This window comes from Gorilla gorilla, chromosome 5, assembly GCF_029281585.2.
Source record: "Gorilla gorilla gorilla isolate KB3781 chromosome 5, NHGRI_mGorGor1-v2.1_pri, whole genome shotgun sequence".
NCBI lineage: Eukaryota > Metazoa > Chordata > Mammalia > Primates > Hominidae > Gorilla > Gorilla gorilla.
Genome location: NC_073229.2, coordinates 21,711,167 through 21,730,503, shown reverse-complemented (window position 1 = coordinate 21,730,503; position 19,337 = coordinate 21,711,167). Strand labels below are relative to the sequence as shown.

Genomic DNA, 19,337 nt, shown 5'->3' with positions numbered 1-19,337 from the left:
CGTGCTTATTTTCTTCCTTTAGGAAACCAAAGTTAAGAAAAGGGAAGAAAATGAAAATGATGTTATTATTTTACCAAGTTATCCAACTACTATTTTTCTTTCTGGAAACTGTAGCTACAAATTCAAACTTCTAGAAGAAACCACTCTTTGGGGAGTCGGCTTTCCATAGCATTTCAGAGCAGTTTCACTTATTCAAATCCACTAGAGTCACTGTGTTTTCTGAAGTAAAGGGGCAGACAGCATTACTATCCATGAATTCCTGTCCAATAAATTAAATTATATTTGTAAGGCAGAAAAACACAAATCCTTCACAGAGACTTAAGCAGGACATAAAGCAAAAGGCATCAATTAAGCTTCACACCAACGTCACTCAAACAATAAAGTGACATGGCAATTAAATTTCAACATGAGTTTTGGAAAAGACATTTAAACCATAGCAGAGTATATACCGCAAATAATTGACTAGCAGAGAGTTGAACAGATATTTGCATACAAAGCATTATTCACAAGATAGAAAAGTAAAAACAACCCGTGTCCATCAACAGATGAATGGATCAACAAAATGTAGTCTATACATAGAATGAAATATTATCAGCCTTAAAAAAGAATAAAATTCTGATACATGCTACAACATGGATGAACCTTGAAGACATTATGCCAAGTGAAATAAGCCAGACACAAAAGGACAAATATTGTATGATTCAATAGGCAAATTCATAGAGTCAGAAAATAGAATAATGGTTACCAGGTGCTGAGAAGAAAAAGGGGTAGAAAATTAATGTTTAAAGGAGAGACAGTTTCATTATGGGATGATGAAAATGTTCTGGAGAAGGATAGTGACGATGGTTGCATAACAATGGGAATGTACTTAATGCCACAAACTTAATTACACTTAAGCATTTAAAATGGTAAATCTTATGTTATGCACATTTTACTATAAGAAATATTTTTAAAAAGCAATGCAATTCACCATATTAATAGAATAAACATATTATTAATAGATACAGAGAAAGCATTTGACAAAATTCTACATTCATGTGTGATAAAAACAAACTAGAAACAGGGAACTTCTCAAACTTATAAGAGGAATCTGCAGAAACCTAGAGTAAATAAAACACTGAATTGTTTTTTCTCTGAGATTGAGGAAAAAAATGAAAGATGTCTGCTTTTACCACATCTATTCAACATTGTGCTGAAAATCTTAGTCATTGCAATAAGGCAAAGAAAGGAAATAAAAGACAAAGAATGGAAAAGAAGATGTAAAAATGTTTCTCTATTTGCAGATAATATGACTATTTACATTAAAAAAAAATCCCAAGGAATTATATGATCCAGCAATCCCACTTCTGGGTATTTATCCAAAAGAATTGAAATCAAAATCTTGAAGAGACATTAACACCTCTATATTCATCGCAGCACCATTCACAATAGCCAAAGTATGGGAAAAATGTAAATCTTCATTGACAGAGAAGCAGATAAAGAAAATGTGGTATATACATACAATGAAGTACTAGTCAGCCTTTTAAAAGACAGAAATTCTGTAATACGTGACAACGTAGACGCACCTTGAGGACATGCTAAGTGAAATAAGCCAGTCACAGAAATAATGCATGATTCCATTTATATGAGGCATCTAAAACAGTCAAATTCATAGAATCAAAGAGCGTAATGATGGTTACATCGCAGGGCGCTGTGGGAGGGGGAAATGGGAATTAATGATCAACAGGCTTAAAGTTTCAGGCAATCAAGATGAATCAGCTCTAAATACCTGCTTACAACACTGTTCACAATAATGCATTGCACGCTTAAAAATTGTTGAGAGGTTTGTTAAGACCTCATGTAAAGTGTTCTTATCACAATAAAAGAGAAATCCCAGGAAATCTAAAAAATAGCTACTAGAACTAATAAATTAATGTACAAGTTTGTAGTATACCACAATAATTAACAAAAATCAATTGTATCCTTATATTTAATATTTTTCATTTACAGTGGTGCTATAAACTATAAAATACCTAGTTTTGAGGCTCAGAAAACGATACTCTAGAGTATGGCACTTTGGCACGCTGAATGCTTTGAATTAAATGAAAGCCCTTAGACTCTGCCTCCAAACCAAGGTCTCTCTAACCTTCCCTTGTTTCTTCCCACAAGTGCAGGGAGGGGCTGTCTCTGAAGTTCCCATATCTGACTGAGGGAAGTTATTCTCCGAGAAAAACAATTGCCTTTAATATTCTGTCTGAACTCTCATTAACCAGGAAAGATTAATCACCAAAGATAAAATAAAGGTTGTCACCACACCCCCCTAGACAGACTTTCCATGTACTCTTCTGAGGGCTATTCTGAGGGACTTTATCTGCATAAGGCAAACTTTGTTCATGGTGCAGTTCCTCCCCTCACCTTCCCATAACTTGTTGCCATCTCTCCCAGAGTTCAGAGGGACTTTGTCCCAGGCTATTGTCTCTTGTTTAGGCCCAGTCATCTTCCCTAAATATAATTTACTTTTCCTCTAAAATTCCTTACATCCCTCACCTTCCTCTCCCCTATGAAGCAGGCATTTAATCATCAACCACCTGGCCCTTCTTTGAATGAATAAATCTGTATGCCTTTTCTCTTGTTAATCTGTCTGTTGTCAAGTTTAGCAGACGCCTTTCATCAACCTTCAGAGGGAAAAAGGAAAGCTCCTTTTACCCCTGTGCTAGTAATAAATATAACAAAAAATATCCATGACTTCTTCACTGAAAACTACAAAACATTGTTAGGAGACATTAAAGAAGACCTAACCAAAGGGCAAATATATCCTGTCCATGTTGAAAGTCTCAGTGTTATTAAGATGGAAGTTCTCCCCTATTGATCTTGATTCAACTCAATCCCAAACAAATTCTAGTAGTCCTTTTGTAGAAACTAACAAATTGGTTCTAAATTTTTATGGCAATACAAAGAACCTAAAATAATCAAAGCAATTTTTAAAGCAGAAGATCAAAGTCAGATGCCTAACACTACCTTATTTCAGGACCTGGCCACAATAAGAAAGTCTTGTTTGGGCAAAGACATGTAGATAAATGGAGCAAAATAGGATTCAGAAATACACTCAAATATATGTGGAAATTCATTTTTTATGAATGTGCCAAAACAGGCCGGGTACAGTAGTTCATGCCTGTAATCCCAGCACTCTGAGAGGCCAAGGTGGGTGGATCACTTGAGGTCAGGAGTTTGAGACCAGCCCGGCCAACATGGTGAAACCGTCTTTACTAAAAATACAAAAATTAGTTGGGTGTGGTGGTAGGCACCTGTAAACCCAGCTACTCTGGAGGCTGAAGCAGAAGAATTGCTTGAACCTGGGAGGCAGAGGTTGCAGTGAGTCAAGATCGCACCACTGCACTCCAGCCTGGATGACAGAGCAAGACTCCATCTCAAAAAAAAAAAAAAGTGCCAAAACAATTCAATACGGAAAGGAAAATCTTTTTAACACATGCCAATGGGTCAACTAGATAGCCAAATAGAAAAAAGAAATTAACATCAAACCAATGAATATCAAACCCTATACAAAAATAAAGTAAAATGGCCTACCAACCTAAATTTTTTTTTTTTTTTTTGAGAAAGAGTCTTGCTCTGTCACCCAGGTTGGAGTGTAGTGGGGCAATCTCGGCTCACTGCAAGCTCCGCCTCCCGGGTTCACACTATTCTCCTGCCTCAGCCTCCCGAGCAGCTGGGACTACAGGCGCCCGCCACCACGCCTGGCTAAATTTTTGTATTTTTAGTAGAGATGGGGTTTCACCATGTTAGCCAGGATGGTCTCAAACTCCTGACCTTGTGATCCGCCTGCCTCAGCCTCCCAAAGTGCTGGGATTACAGGCGTGAGCCACCGTGCCCGGCCTACCAACCTAAATTTGAAGCTTAAAACTACAAAACTTCAGTAAGGAAATATAGGAGCAAGTCTTTGCAACTTTGGACTTGTCAAAGGATTCTTAGAATATAAAATGCAAAAACTGTGAAAGAAAAAAATTGATGAATTGGGAATGTAAAACCTTTGTTCTTCTGTGTTATCATGAAATAATGAAAGGCAAGCTACCATCTGGGAGAAAATATTTGCAATGCTTTTATCAAAGAATTTTGTATTGAAAATATGAAAAGAACTCTCACAACTTAATAAGGCAAAGAAAATTTAAAGCAAGCAGAAGATGTGAACCAGTCACGTCACAGAAAGTGTTTGAGACATCTTTTCTAGTAGGGGCATGGAATGATGCTCCCCAAGATCAGAACATACACGTGTCCCTTCCATTGAAATCAGCAGGGGTACGTGAAAGTCAGCAGGTGTAGGAAGTGTCAGCAAGTATTTGCCAAGACCTGCCTCTAAATTCCAGAGGGATAACACATGCCCTGACCAGCCCAGTCACCTTCATTCCCATATAAAATCCAGTGCCAAGTCCCCAGAAGGAGCCTCCACACCATGTGCCAGGTCTTTTTCTCCAAACCTGCCTCGGTTCCCTTGTACCCAGGCACTCAAGCGTTGTTTTCCTGCCTTTCCATGTAGATTGGCTTGCGGCTACTGCTTCAGGATTTCTGGCCCCACTTCTGGGGGGATCACTCTAGCCCAGGTGACAGAACAAGACTCCATCTCAAAAAAAAAAAAAGAAAAGAAAAGAAAAGAAAAATGGCCAGGCACGGTGGCTCACGCCAGTAATCCCAACACTTTGTGAGGCTGAGGCAGGAGGATCACCTGAGGTCAGGAGTTTGAGACCAGCCTGGCTAACATGGTGAAACCCTGCCTCTACCAAAAATACAAAAAGTAGCTGGGTGTGGTGGTGCACGCCTGTAATCCCAGCTACTCGGGAGGCCGAGGCAGGAGAATTGCTTGAACCTGGGAGCCAGAGGTTGCAGCGAGCCAAGATTGAGCCATTGCACTCCAGCCTGGGCAACAAGAGTGAGACTCCATCTCAAAAAAAAAAAAAAAGAAAAGAAAAGAAAAGAAAAAGAAAAAGAAAACATTAAACATTTTTCTTAAATGCTTACACAGCACACGAGTGGAGTAGCAAATCAACACAGACACTATAACATGGTAAGTACAATAAAAGATGAATTTCGGTATAGAGGAGGAGTGGCCCCAAGTCAGGATAAATTGCAAATGTCTATGGCAGAGAAGTGGGCAAAATAAAACCCATCGACCACCAGACCCCGTCTTCAGTTGCTACCACATCGATGAACAAAAACATTATGGAATCTAAACTAAAGTTCTCATATGGAACAAACAGCTCTCTTCTGTTCAAGTACTGCTTTTGTCACACTTATCAAGAGAAAAAAAAATTAAGCCCTAGAGTCCATATAAATATGGCATATTGAGCCAGTAAACACAGTTTACAAGTAATTATAATTTACATGCAGTATCCAGTAGGGATTTACAGTATTATTGAGCTGGGGGTTGGAATCCTGCCAGGTTCACCAACAGGGATAAGACATCACCATCTGCAGCTCTAGACTTAGAAAATCTGTTTACCAGCATGGTCCCAGGACTCCTGGCTTTTGTGCCTGCTGATCTGTTTACATAGCATAGCACTGAAGGAACTTTGTCAAAGCCAGCAGGCCTCATGTATGATCTGCCTGTTTTGTGGCACTAAAACTGCTATTGCCATGTGAGAGAGGGGCCTTATCCTCTCTGTGCTAGCGGGGATACACAGCATAAATTGAGCAAATGTTTGCCAGGGCAGATTCAAGGTTAGGACCTACAGTTGCCTCAATCTAACATGTGAAAATACTGTACAATGCATTCAAATAATACTTCATACTTGTCAAAACTCAATTTCACAGTCGTTTTTCTATCAGTGTCACAACTCTTTCTGATACAACATGAGGTATTAGCAACACCATTTTACAGGTGGTCAAGGGCACACGAATCAGTAGTGTTCAATAGCTCTTAGACAAAAACAAAGCTATTCTTCGATTAAATTGACATAATAACTGCACATATTTATGGGATACAGTGGGATGTTTTGATGCATGTTTACAATGTGTAATGATCAAATAAAGGTAATGAGCATGTCATCACCTCAAACAATTTTCATTTCTTTGTGTTGGGAACATTCAAGATGCCCTCTTCTAGCTATTTGAAAATAAACAAAAAATTATTGTTGGCTATAACCACCCTACAGTGTTACAGAACACCAGAACTTATTCCTCCTGTCTAGCTGTACTTTTGTATTGGGTAACCAACCTCTGGCTATCCACCCCTTCCCGTTACCCTTCCCAACCTCTGGCAACCACTGTTCAACTCTCTACTTCTGTGAGATCAGCGTTTTTAGCTTCCACATATGAATGACAGCATGCAGTATTCTTCCCCACTTCCTCTCACTACCCCCACTACCCTTCCCAGCCTCTAGAAACCATTCTTCTACTCTCTACCTCCATGAATACAACTGTTTTAATTTTTAGCGCCCACAAATGAGTGAGAACGTTTTGAAGTTTGTCTTTCTGGGCCTTATTCCACTTAATATAATGTCCTCTAGGCTCATCCATGCAGCCTCGTATGACAGGATTTCCTTCTTTTTTATGCTAAAAAGTATTCTCTTGTGTATATACACCACATTTTTAATTCATTCATCTGTCGATGGAAACCTAGGTTGACTGCATATCTTGGCTGTTGTGAATAGTGCTGCAATGCACATGGGAGGGCAGAGAGCTCTTTGACATACTGATTTACTTTCCTTTGGGTTCACACCTAGTAGTGGGATTGCTGGGTCATATGGTAGTTCTAGTTTTAAGGACAAAGCTATTATTGATGATTCTTAATAATAGGCTTGCTTTGGCTAAAGAATGAATTCTCTCAAGGGTGTCAGTTAAGTCACAAAGAATTAAGAATGATACAGTTATCAAATGACAATATTTACCATGTTACCAGGTAATAGGAGAAGAATCATTAATGCCAGGAGGCATCATCAGAACTAGAACAGTTAATTCAGCAGATCCTTCAGGAATCTGGAGTCACAGCAACCAAGACAAGGTTCATGATTGATTGATTGCAAAATGGGCCTAATCCTCCCACCTGTCCTGTACCCAAGCCCCCTGCAACATGACTTTGCAACTCCTTCCACTGAGGCGAAGCCTGTTTCTCCACCTCTTGAATCCCTGCCCAACACTGTTTTCCCACTTCCACTTCGATGCAACACCACTCCCAGGAAACCTTTTGCATTCTTATTTCTATCTCAGCACTTGAGACTCCAACCTGTAACACTAGGAATACAAAAATAAATAAGATAGGCTGACAGTCCCTGCTTTTAAGGAAAGCAAATAAATGTTTGTAAAATAAAATGTTAAAAAAAAAGTATCATTTCCTATGTTCTGATACTCTAGCTATATTTTCAGAAAGCAAACTAAGATATAAAGATCTATAACTTCATATGAAGACATCAGGACCTAAAATTGAGGTGTACAAACTTTCTATGGTTGTGAAACTTGAATTTTTAAAAATAGGTCTTGTGTTATTCTGTCTTCACATTGCTATAAAGAACTACATGAGACTGGGTAATTTACGAAGAAAAGAGGTTTAACTGAATCATAGATCCACAGGCTTAACAGGAAGCATGATTGGGAAGCCTCAGGAAACTTACAATCAGGGCAGAAAGCAAAGGGGAAGCCAGGCACATCTTATCGTGGTGGAGCAGGAGAGAGAGGGAGAGTGAGGGGGGAAGTGCAACACTTTAAAACCAACAGATCTCTTGAGAACTCACTCACTGTCATGAGAACAGCAAGGAGGAAATCTGTTCCCATGATCCAATCACCTCCCACCAGGCCCCTCCTCCAACATGTGGGGATTACGATTCAAAATGGGATTTGGGTGGGGACAGAGCCAAATCATATCAGGCTTCCAGAGCATGGTCAAATAATCTTCACTTGAGTAATCAGATATCATCACTTAATATAACCTTTACCTACTTCTGGACAAAAATGTAGTGTCTTTGCTTTGTCCAGAAAACACCATGGTTCCATTGACCACCTTCTTTTATAATAATATCTTTGCCTTCTTTGGCTACCAATATTTAAATCAAATTGGCAAATTATGCCACTGAGGACACTGAAAAAAATGCAGACAAGGACTCTGTTTCACCAGGGCCATGATCCCAGGGGAAGCTTCCAGTTCAGGCAAATTCATGAGCTGGAACTCTCTCCCGGTTATGTTACCTTCAGATCAGAAATGATCCTGTCTTTGTAGCAACATCTACATTTATCCTGACAGCCCGGCAAAATTGCTTGAATACTTACTATGTACAAAGTGTAGGCATCATTGCAATACATGCAGCATTACGAAAGAAACAAATATAGACCAGGCATGGTGGCTCACGCCTGTAATCCCAGCCGTTTGGGAGGCCAAGCAGTTGTATCACCTGAGGTCAGGAGTTTGAGATTAGCCTGGCCAACATGGCAAAACCCCGTTTCCACTAAAAATACCAAAAAAAAATTAGCCAGGTGTGGTGGCACATGCCTGTAATCCCAGCTACTCGGGAGGCTGAGGCAGGAGAATCACTGGAACCCAGGAGTCGGAGGTTGCGGTGAGCTGAGATCGCACCACGGCACTCCAGCCTGGGTGACAGTGCGAGACTCTGTCTCAAAAAAAAAAAAGGAAAGAAAAGAAACAAATATAGAAACACCATCTATCTGGCATAAGCAGGGAAAGAAGTGCACCAAAAAAGATAATTTGCCAAGGAACCAAAGCTTATGACTTTGAGCACCGGAATCCAACCAATTCCACATCCCCACTGTTACCACCTGGGCCACCATCCCTTACCTGCAGAGCTGTAAAATCTCCCAACAGCTCTCCTCCACCCATGCATTCTTTGGGAGGCTAGAGAGGATTTGAGTCAGATGATGTCACTCCTCTTGTTAAGACTGTCCAATGGTGCTCCAGTTCTCTCCATGTACAGTCTGGCAGACCAGGGATAAAGCCAAAGGTCCACCATGTCCTGCTATGGTATCCTAGCCCCCGGTCATGCCAATGGTGGGTGTGAAAAACCAAGCTGCTTCCCAACTTATGCAGCCAAAAAGCCCCACAGCTCAGTGGTTGGGTTTCTCTCCAAGAATCCCATTCTGTTCTTGCTAGATTTCTGCTCTCTATTCTAGACTGCAATGGGCCATGGAGGACCCACACTCCTGCTCCCATTTCCATGAGTTTACTCCCAATGAGGGCTCCTCTAGCAGCTTGGGGGTGGGTAAAAATGGGGTCCATGTGCTTTTATATAGAACAGTGCTTATCATTTTTTAGCTAAGGCATATAGAGATTTTGTGATCACCCTGTGTATCTCTAAATATATCCACATAAGGCAGAAATTAGAGTCTACCTGACAACTATGGTGGACATTGGAGGCTCTTTCGTGTTTCTCTTCAACAAGTGACATTTCTTCCACCCGTCAGTTACATTGTTGATGATTTTTCTTTTCCATGGGGGCATTCTGTTCGGCTTTGGGGTCAGATTAATCTCTTTTGGCAACTGATGTCTTGCTAAGATTCTTTCTAAGCCAGAGAGTTCAGGATTCTCACCTGGTAATAGAATAAGCATTAATACATTCAATGTTCCTCTCCATCTTTGCATAGCAAGAGTAACAAGGCACTGATTTGAGAAAACATATATATGCAGCTTAATAATTCCTATTGGGCCGGGTGCGGTGGCTCATGCCTGTAATCCCAGCACTTTGGGAGGCTGAGGCGGGAGGATCACAAGGTCAGGAGATCGAGACCATCCTGGCTAACACGGTGAAACCCCGTCTCTACTAAAAATACAAAAAATTAGCCAGGCGTGGTGGCGGGCACCTGTAGTCCCAGCTACTCAGGAGGCTGAGGCAGGAGAATGGTGTGAACCCGAGAGGGAGAGCCTGCAGTGAGCCAAGATCGTGCCATTGCATTCCAACCTGGGTGACAGTGCGAGACTCCATCTCAAAATAATAATAATAATAATTCCTATTTAGCTTTGTCATTCCTTTATTCCAACAATATTACTGAGCACCATTCAGATCTTAGCCTGGTCCTAGACATCTATCAGATACATTGTAAGTAAATAAAAGAATGAACAAGGCCGGGCATGGTGGCTCACACCTCCCAGCATTTGGGAGGCCAAGGTGGGTGGATCATGAGGTCAGGAGATCAAGACCATCCTGGCTAACACGGTGAAACCCCGTCTCTACTAAAAATACAATAAATTAGCCGGGCATGGTGGCGGGGGCCTGTAGTCCCAAGCTACTCGGAAGGCTGAGGCAGGAGAATGGCGTGAACCCAGGAGGTGGAGCTTGCAGTGAGCCGAGATCACGCCACTGCACTCCAGCCTGGGCGACAGCGAGACTCTCTCTCAAAAAAAAAAAAAAAAAGAATAGCAAACAAGCAGGCATGCTGGGACCACACAAATAGAGTTGGTTATGTGTGCATGATTCTCAAACTAATGGCAAGTTACCATACAATTATTATTATTGTGATTCTCATTTTCCCTTTAATTGCATACTTAATTGGAGATGCACATTTTGAAGCTTCCCAGAAGAAATAGGGTGAATGTTAACATTATTGTCAGGCCGCATAACTTGGGGCTCCGTTTTATTGGTGATTTTGCCTGAGCAAGGATTACAACGTAGGACTGAACTTAAAACAACAGCATGCTTTGTCAGTTAGAATGTGGGAGTGTCACTTACTGTTCTTTTTGATTCCACAAAATTCATTTCTGGCCAGAAATTAACTGTTTTTTCTCGCTCTGTTATAAGCATGTCTATTTTCAGCTATGCCGGTGGGAAATGCCTTCCTTCTTTTGGGTGTTCCAGTAACTGAGACTTGAGGTTTGGACTGCTGCGGCCTACTGTAGGAGCTCTGGATGGCCAGCAGTACAGTTACAACTGCATGGTAGAGCCACTTGGAGAAGATGAAGTCAATACCAGAGGGGCTTAGATCCTATGTTATCAGAAATGGAATGGCATCCCTCCCTGGTCAGCCAGCACCTCCATGAGAGCTCCAGGATGGAGTGCAGTGGTGCAATCATAGCTCACTCCAGCCTCGACCTCCTGGGCTCAAGCGATCCTCTGACCTCAGCCTCCTTAGCAGCTGGGACTACAGGCATGCACCACTACACCCGGCTAATTTTTGTTATTTTTTGCAGAGATGAGCGTCTTACTTTGTTGCCTAGGCTGATCTCATTCATAGCCTCAAGTGATCCTCCTGCCTCAGCCTCCCAAAGTTAACTTTATGTTTAAAATATAAAATAAAAACCTGGGTTTTTTAAAAAAAAATATGGATGTTTAGTTCTTTTTCTTTCTTTCTTCATGTAATCATTTCTGGGTAACCAATATAGTGTAACACAGGCAAAGCATCTTGCAGGTGAAGAGGGGATTGACAGGAAAAGGAACAAAACCTATTTTTAAGGTCAAAAGAAATTTCTTCTAGAAGGAAGGCTTTAGACCCAGCAGCAGCAAGACAGCAGTATCCATTTTTAAATTCTTGGTCTGACGGATGAAAGTCAGAGCAATAGGGTCATGTCTTCAGGATGCATATGCAAGGAAATCACTATATGTTTGGAAATGGCATCTTGGCAACGGAGCACATTTTTAGTGATGAATTTAAGACCTCAAAGGCCAATGTGCTCCCAGTGACTGGACTCAGCCTGAGGCCAGTTCCCTGAAGGCACAAACTCAGAACTCTGAGGAGTGATTTCTTACCCCTTAATGCTGTTCACCTCAGCTGCATGAACCTCCTTAAACTGGCTTCCAACCATAGCAAAGAATCACTGCACCCAAATACCTCTGAAACAAAGGCACCCCACTGCTGCTTGGCAGTTGTACATGGCAGGAATTACCGGCTGCTAAACGTGTACCGACGTCTATCACCGTCTACATTGGGAGGCTACGGAGACAAAATCTAAATCAACATAGAATGAGAATGTCTCTAGAAAATCAAAACTCATTTCTCCAACTTCACATAAATAATTACTGCATTTTCAGTGTTAATGTTGCATTTTAATTACAAAAGTAAAAGGTTTCCATTGGAATAATTAAAATGAAACAACTCAGCAAAGTCTACATAGCAAAAAGGGAAAGTTTTGCTTCATTTTCCCTCTTCAAGCTCTGTCCTTTCTCCAGAGGTAGCCACTGTCCTGAATTTCCTAAGTCTCCTTCAAAACTCTTTTCTGTGCATTTATATACACATATATATGTACAAATGTATAGTTTTCTTTTGGCATACATGGATCCATATTGTATATCTTCCTTTGCAGCTTATTAAAACTCTATAATCTGTATTGTAGATATGTTAATGTCAACCTTCTTTTTAATAGTATTCCACTATGTGGATATATGCCTTCGTTTAATTCTTCTGCTACTGAATGTCATAGGTTGTTTAAATTTTTGACTATTATAAACAATGCTTCAGTGCACGGCCATATTTATCCATCCTTGGGCTCAGGTACAAGTTGTTTCTGTAGGATAATAACTAGAAGTGGAATTGCTAAGTTGAAGGACATATACATGTAACACGATGTGAAAATATACATTTTTCTGTTGTCTTGTTTTGTCCAAGGCCGCAAGTCTGAGAAAACTCGAGTAGGTGCCAGACACCTATGCGTGCACAGCATCCCTACCAATATGTGAAAAAACAGAGGATTCATTCAGGATTCCTTAAGGCACTTGAGGATTTCTTTAGGCACAGAGTTGGGGCAGTGCTGTGTACTATGTCATTCCCCTTCCCACCCTTGGCTTTAAGGGGACTTTAGAGAAGTACCTGAGGAATGGGACTATGTCTCCTAACACTGGTGCGTCAGTCTCCTAGGGCTGTCCTAACAGTACCACAAAGTGGGTCACTTAAAACAACAAATTTATTGTCTCACGATTCAGGAGGCTGGAAGTCAGATATCAAGGTGTCAGCAAGGCCATGCTGAAACCTTGAGGGGAGAATCTTTCTTTGTCTCTTCCTACTTTCTGGTGTTTGCCTGCAATCCTTGGTATTCCTTGCCTATGGATGCATCACTCCCATCTCTGTCTCTACTGTCACAAGGCCATCGTCTCCTGCGTGTCTCTTCCTTCTTATAAGGTCACCCGTCATACTGGATGAAGAACCCTCTCTACACATATTATGTTCACCTAAGTTTAATTAATTACATCTGCACCCTGTAAAGATCCTATTTCCAAATCTAGTCACATTCTGGGGTGCTGGGAGTTAGGAATTCAATATATCTTGTTGAGGGACAATATATGTTGTTGAGGCAAAATCACCAATATATATCCATATATTTTGTTGAGCCTGTAACACCTTGAAACACAATGGTGAGTGGCTGGGATCACAGCTGCCTGTGGCCACAGAGAAAAGAGGGCAGTGTTGGAAGCCAACTGTGCTTTTATCAACGGGGTGAAGGTATGGGGAGCAAGGGCACAGATTTTCTATGAGCTAAATGTAAACCCCAGCCGGACTTGGTGGTTCATGCCTGTAATCCCAGCACTTTGGGAAGCTGAGGTGGGTGGACCACTTGAGGTCAGGAGTTTGAGACCAGCCTGGCCAAAATGGCAAAACCCTGTCTCTACTACAATACAAAAAGTAGCCAGGTGTGGTGGTGCATGCCTGTAATCCCAGCTACTTGGGAGGCTGACGCAGGAGAATCACTTGAACCCGGGAGGTGGAGGTTGCAGTGAGCCGAGATCGCACCACTGCACTCCAGCCTGGGCGACAGAGTAAGACTTTGTCTCAAAAATAAATAAATAAATAAGTAAATAAATATGTAAACCCCTTGGAAAATACAACTGACCCTTGAATAACATGGAGGTTAGGGGCACTGACCCCTGCTCAGTTGAAAATAAACACATAAGTTTCTTTTGTTAAAGAGTCTTGGCTAGGCTCGGTGGCTCACGCCTGTAATCCCAGCACTTTGGGAGGCCAAGGCGGGTGGATCACAAGGTCAAGAGATCGAGACCATTCTGGCCAACATGGTGAAACCCTGTCTCTACTAAAAATACAAAAAGCTGAGCGTGGTGGCGCACGCCTATAATCCCAGCTATTTGGGAGGCTGAGACAGGAGAATCGCTTGAACGCGGGAGTGGAGGTTGCAGTGAGCCGAGATCACGCCATTGCACTCCAGCCTGGGCAACAAGTGCAAAACTCTGTCGCAAAAAAAAAAAAAAAAAAGTCTTGCTATGTTGCCCAGGCTGGTCTCGAACTCCTGGGCTCAAGCAATCCTCCTGCCACAGCCTTCCGAGTAGTTGAGCGTGGTAGTCTAGCACCTGTACCATGCCACTACACCCAGCTACTTTTTTGACTTTTGATTCACTCAAAACTTTTACTAATAGCCTACTGTTAGCCAGAAGCCTTACTGCTAACATAAATGGTTAACACATATTGTATATGTTATGTGTATTATATATCACATCCTTAAAGTAAGCAAAAAAATGTTATTAAGAAAATCATGGCCGGGCGCGATGGCTCATGCCTGTAATCCCAGCACTTTGGGAGGCCAAGGCAGGTGGATTGCTTGAGGTCAGGAGTTCAAGAATAGCTGACCAACATGGTGAAACCCCATCTCTGCTAAAACTACAAAAATTAGCCGGGTGTGGTAGCAGGTGCCTGTAATCCCAACTACTCGGGAGGCTGAGATGGAGAATCACTTGAAACTGGGAGGTGCAGGTTGCAGTGAGCGGAGATAGCACCACTGCACTCCAGCCTGGAAGACAGAGTGAGACTCTGTCTCAAAAAAATAAAAAGAAAATCATAAGGAAGAGAAATACATTGACAGCACTGTATTTATCAACACTATAAGTTTACACCATCTGTTTACAAGAAAAATCGTCTGTCTGAAGTGGCAGGCAACTATTCAATGTACAGTACATATCAAGCAACTCAACTTTTTCTTGTAACATCATGACTTTTCTCTGCTTCTTGAGAGTACTTCTAGCATCACTAATGGCACTTTTTGTGGGTCCCATGGTGTTATTCAAGTTTTATGGTATTGCACTAAACACAAAAAATACATGAGAACTGTGAAATCACTTTACTGTGATATGCAATTTACTGGAGAGATGAGCTGCTCGCACAGAGATGATTAGTATCACATGGCATTTTAAGTGGATATTCACACCACTTAAGCTCACAGCAAGAGCAACGGGAGGTGGCTATGAAATTACTACAGCACTACAGTATTACTACAGTTAATTTTCCACAGTTATGATTTAATACTGCATCTTTTTTTTTTTTTGAGGTGTTTTGCTTTTGTTGCCCAAGCTGGAGTGCAATGGCATGATCTCAGTTCACTGCAGTCTCTGCCTCCCGTGTTCAAAAGATTCTCCTGCCTCAGCCTACTGAGTAGCTGGGATTACAGGTGCCAGCCACCAAGTCTGGCTACTTTTTGTATTTTTAGTAGAGACGGGGTTTCAACATGTTGGCCAGGCTGGTCTTGAACTCCTGACCTCAGGTGATCTAACTCCTCGTACTCCCAAAGTGCTGGGATTACAGGTGTGAGCCACCACTCCCGGCCTAATACTGCATCTTTATTCTCATTTACATTTCCCTTGACTGTGAATGGCATCAAGTACAGTCTGTAAGTGTTTGTGTGTGTAAGTTTTTATAAATTTTAACTTTTCCTAATAGGTTTGTGTACATTTTATGGTACTAAATGATAAAGTAGACTAGTATCTACATATATTCTATGCATTCACATCTTTTTCTTTTTCTTGAGTCCCACTTTGTCGCCCAGGCTGGAGTGCAGTGGCACAATCTCAGCTCGCTGCAACCTCCACCTCCCAGGTTCAAGCAATTCTCCTGCCTCAGTCTCCCAAGTAGCTGGGATTACAGGCATGTACCACCACACCGCCTAATTTTGTATTTTCAGTAAAGACAGGGTTTCACCATGTTGGTCAGACTCGTCTCGAACGCCTTACCTCAAATCATCCGCCCGCCTCAGCCTCCCAAAGTGCTGGAATTACAGGCATGAGCCACCACGGCTACCACCCTAACTTTTTCTTAATTTTTTGTTATTTCTGGACTATATGATTGGTCTACAAATTTTTTCAAATTGTGGCAAATCTTCAAAAAAATTTCCAATATATTTATTGAAAAAAATCCACCTATTGTTGCCGGATCAGGAGGACCAGAGAGAGACCTTGGGGTGTATACAGGATATCTTTATTATTGAGTGCACTTAGACCCAGCAGATTTAACGTCCAAAGACTGGGCGCAGAACAAAGACAGTACTTGCCTTTTATACATACTTCATAAGAGGGGGTAGGCTCGCTTGAAGCAAGCGTATACTGGCGCTTATCCTATAACCAGGCACGGGCTTATCCTATAACCTTCATTACGGCGCCCAGGTGGCCATAACTCAGGCCTGTTCAGAGGCTCATGACCTTCACTCTACTGCTTAGATAAAACAGAATACTTTTAAGTTACCAGTTACAGAGAACAGAAATCTATAAACTTATTCCATAAAACAAAGGAAAATTGGTTTTTCTTCTCGCTATGTTGAGGGAGTGCTGGGAGAGTTTCCAGAGCACAGTAGATAGTATTATTAAGACTTTTTCTGCGTCTGGGCTGTGCCTGTCGCTGCCTCTGGGACAAGTCAGCCTAATCCAGGAAAGTTTATTTCTTTAATTAGTTTTATTTTTCTTTAATTTTCGGCCACACTACAAGTGGACCTGCACACTCAAGTAAGTTGTTCAAGGGTCAGCTGTAGTCATTTGGAGTCTGCTTGAATATAGGAGGATCTCAGGAGCATTTCCATCAAAAGATTAGGCAATTTCTGTTGAAATTGGATGGAAGCAAACCTTACAAAAGCTGGGTAGGGTGGTGCTATGGTCTGAATGTTTATGTCCCTTAAAATTCATGTTAAATCCTAGCCCCGAAGGTGATGGCATTACATGGTGGGGTGTGCCTTTAAGAAGTGATCAGGTCATGGGAGCAGTGCCTTATAAACTAGGCGTGAGAGAGATGCCCCCCACCCCTCCTTTCTGTGTTTGGAATTGGTGGGTTCTTGGTCTCACTGACTTCAAGAATGAAGCTGCGGACTCTCACAGTCAGTGTGACAGTTCTTAAAGGCAGCGCGTCCAGAGTTTGTACCTTCTGATGCTCGAATGTGTTCGTACTTTCTTCCTTCTGGGGGGTTCACGGTCTCGCTGACTCAAGAGTGAAACTGTAGACCTTCAAGGTGAGTGTTATAAGCTCTTAAGGTGGCATATCTAGAGTTGTTTGTTCCTCCAGTGGGTTCGTGGCCTCAGTGGCTTCAAGAATGCAGCTGCAGACCCTCGCGGCCAGTGTTACAGCTCATAAAGGCACTGCAGACCCAAAGAGTAAGCAGCAGCAAGATTTATTGCAAAGAGGAAAAGAACAAAGCTTCCATAGTGTGCAAAACGACCCCACCAAGTTGCCATGGCTGGCTAGGGCAGCCTGCTTTTATTCTCTTATCTGGCCCCACCCACATCCTGCTAATTGGTCCATTTTACAGACAGCCGATTGGTCTGTTTCACAGAGAACTGATTGGTCCGTTTGGACAAGGTGCTGATTGGTGCGTTTACAATCCCTGAGCGAGACACAAAAGTTCTCCACCTCCCCACTAGATTAACTAGATACAGAGTGTGGATTGGTGTATTTACAAACCCTGAGCTAGACACAGAGTGCTGATTGGTGCATTTACAAACCTTGAGCTAGATACAGAGTGCCAATTGATGCATTCACAATCCCTTAGCTAGACATAAAGGTTCTCCAAGTCCCCACCAGATTAACTAGATACAGAGTGCCGACTGGTGCATTCACAAACCCTGAGCTGGACACAGGGTGCTGATTGGTGTGTTTACAAACCTTGAGCTAGATACAGAGTGCTGATTGGTGTATTTACAATCCCTTAGCTAGACATATTCTCCAAGTCCCCACCAGACTCAGGAGCCCAGCTGGCTTCACCCAGTGGATCCCATACCGGGGCCACAGGTGGCGCTGCCTGCCAGTCCCAAGCCATGTGCCCGCACTCCTCAGCCCTTGGGTGATCGACGGGACTGGGTGCCGTGGAGCAGGGGGCGGCGCTGGTTGGAGAGTCTCCGCCTGCACAGGAGCCCACGGGGAGGCTCAGGCACGGTGGGCTGCAGGTCCCCAGCCCTGCCCTGCAGGGAGGCAGCTACGGCCCCGGGAGAAATCGAGCACAGCAGCTGCTGGCCCAGGTGCTAAGCCCCTCACTGCCCCGGGCGGCGGGGCCGGCCTGCAGCTCCCAGTGCCGGACCTGCCGAGCCCACGCCCACCCGGAACTGGCGCTGGCCCACAAGCGCCCCGGGCAGCCCGGGTTCCCGCCCGCGCCTCTCCCTCCACACCTTCCCGCAAGCTGAGGGAAGCAGCTCCAGCCTTGGCCAGCCCAGAAAGGGGCTCCCGCAGTGCAGCGGCAGGCTGAAGGGCTCGTCAAGTGTGGCCAGAGTGGGCGCCAAGGCTGAGGAGGTGCCCAGAGCGAGCGAGGGCTGCAAGGGCTACCAGCATGCTGTCACCTCTCACTTCCACTATGTGAGGACATAGCAAGAAGGTGCCCTCTATGAACCAGAAAGTTTTCTCCAGACATGGTATCTACCTTGATTTTAGACTTCCCAGCCTCCAGAACTATGAGAAATAAATTTTTCTGTTTATAAGCTTACCCAGTCTATAGTATTTGTTGTTTTTGTTTTTTTGAGATGGAGTCTCACTCTTGTCGCCCAGGCTGGAGTGTAATGGCACATTCTTGGCTCACTGCAACCTCCACTTCCCAGATTCAAGCGATTCTCCTGCCTCAGCCTCCCAAGTAGCTGGGATTACAGGCACCCATCACCACGCCCAGCTGTTTTTTGTATTTTTAGTAGAGATGGGGTTTCACCATGTTGGCCAGGCTGGTCTCGAACTCCTGACCTCAGATCCACCCGCTTCAGCCTCCCAAAGTGCTGGGATTACAGGCGTGAGCCACTGTGCCCGGCCTCGGTCTACGGTATTTTGTTATAGCAGCCCAAACAGACTAAGGCACCTGAAGAGAAGAAATCTCAGCAGGAGGCTGTGAAAACTGTCAGCCTGGGAAATAGCCAAAGAACCCACACAAACACCCCCAGGAGACAGTCTGCCCTTTTTTTTTTTTTTTTTTGGAGACAGAATCTCACTCTGTTGCCAGGCTGGAGTACAGTGGTGCGATCTCGGCTCAGTGCAACCTCCACCTCCTAGGTTCAAAGGATTCTCCCGCCTCAACCTCCTGAATAGCTGAAATTACAGGCACCCGCCATCATGCCCAGCTACTTTTTGTAAACATGGGGTTTCACCATGTTGGTCAGGCTGGTCTTGAACTCCTGACTTCAGGTGATCCACCCGTCTTGGCCTCCCAAAGTGCTGGGTTTACAGGCGTGAGCCCACCGCGCCTGGCT

At 43.1% G+C, this 19,337-nt stretch overlaps 1 protein-coding gene across 4 annotated transcripts in view; it reads right to left on the bottom strand.

Annotated features, from left to right (window-relative positions):
* LOC101130624 (uncharacterized protein C6orf201) overlaps nucleotides 1–19,337 on the bottom strand; it is a 51,405-nt gene that overhangs the window by 22,256 nt on the left and 9,812 nt on the right. For all 4 annotated transcript variants that reach the window (XM_055390975.2, XM_063707297.1, XM_063707298.1 and 1 more), the window contains one exon: nucleotides 9,321–9,519. In XM_055390975.2, coding sequence (XP_055246950.1) covers nucleotides 9,321–9,519 — 199 coding nt within the window. The remainder of the gene's footprint in view (nucleotides 1–9,320; nucleotides 9,520–19,337) is intronic.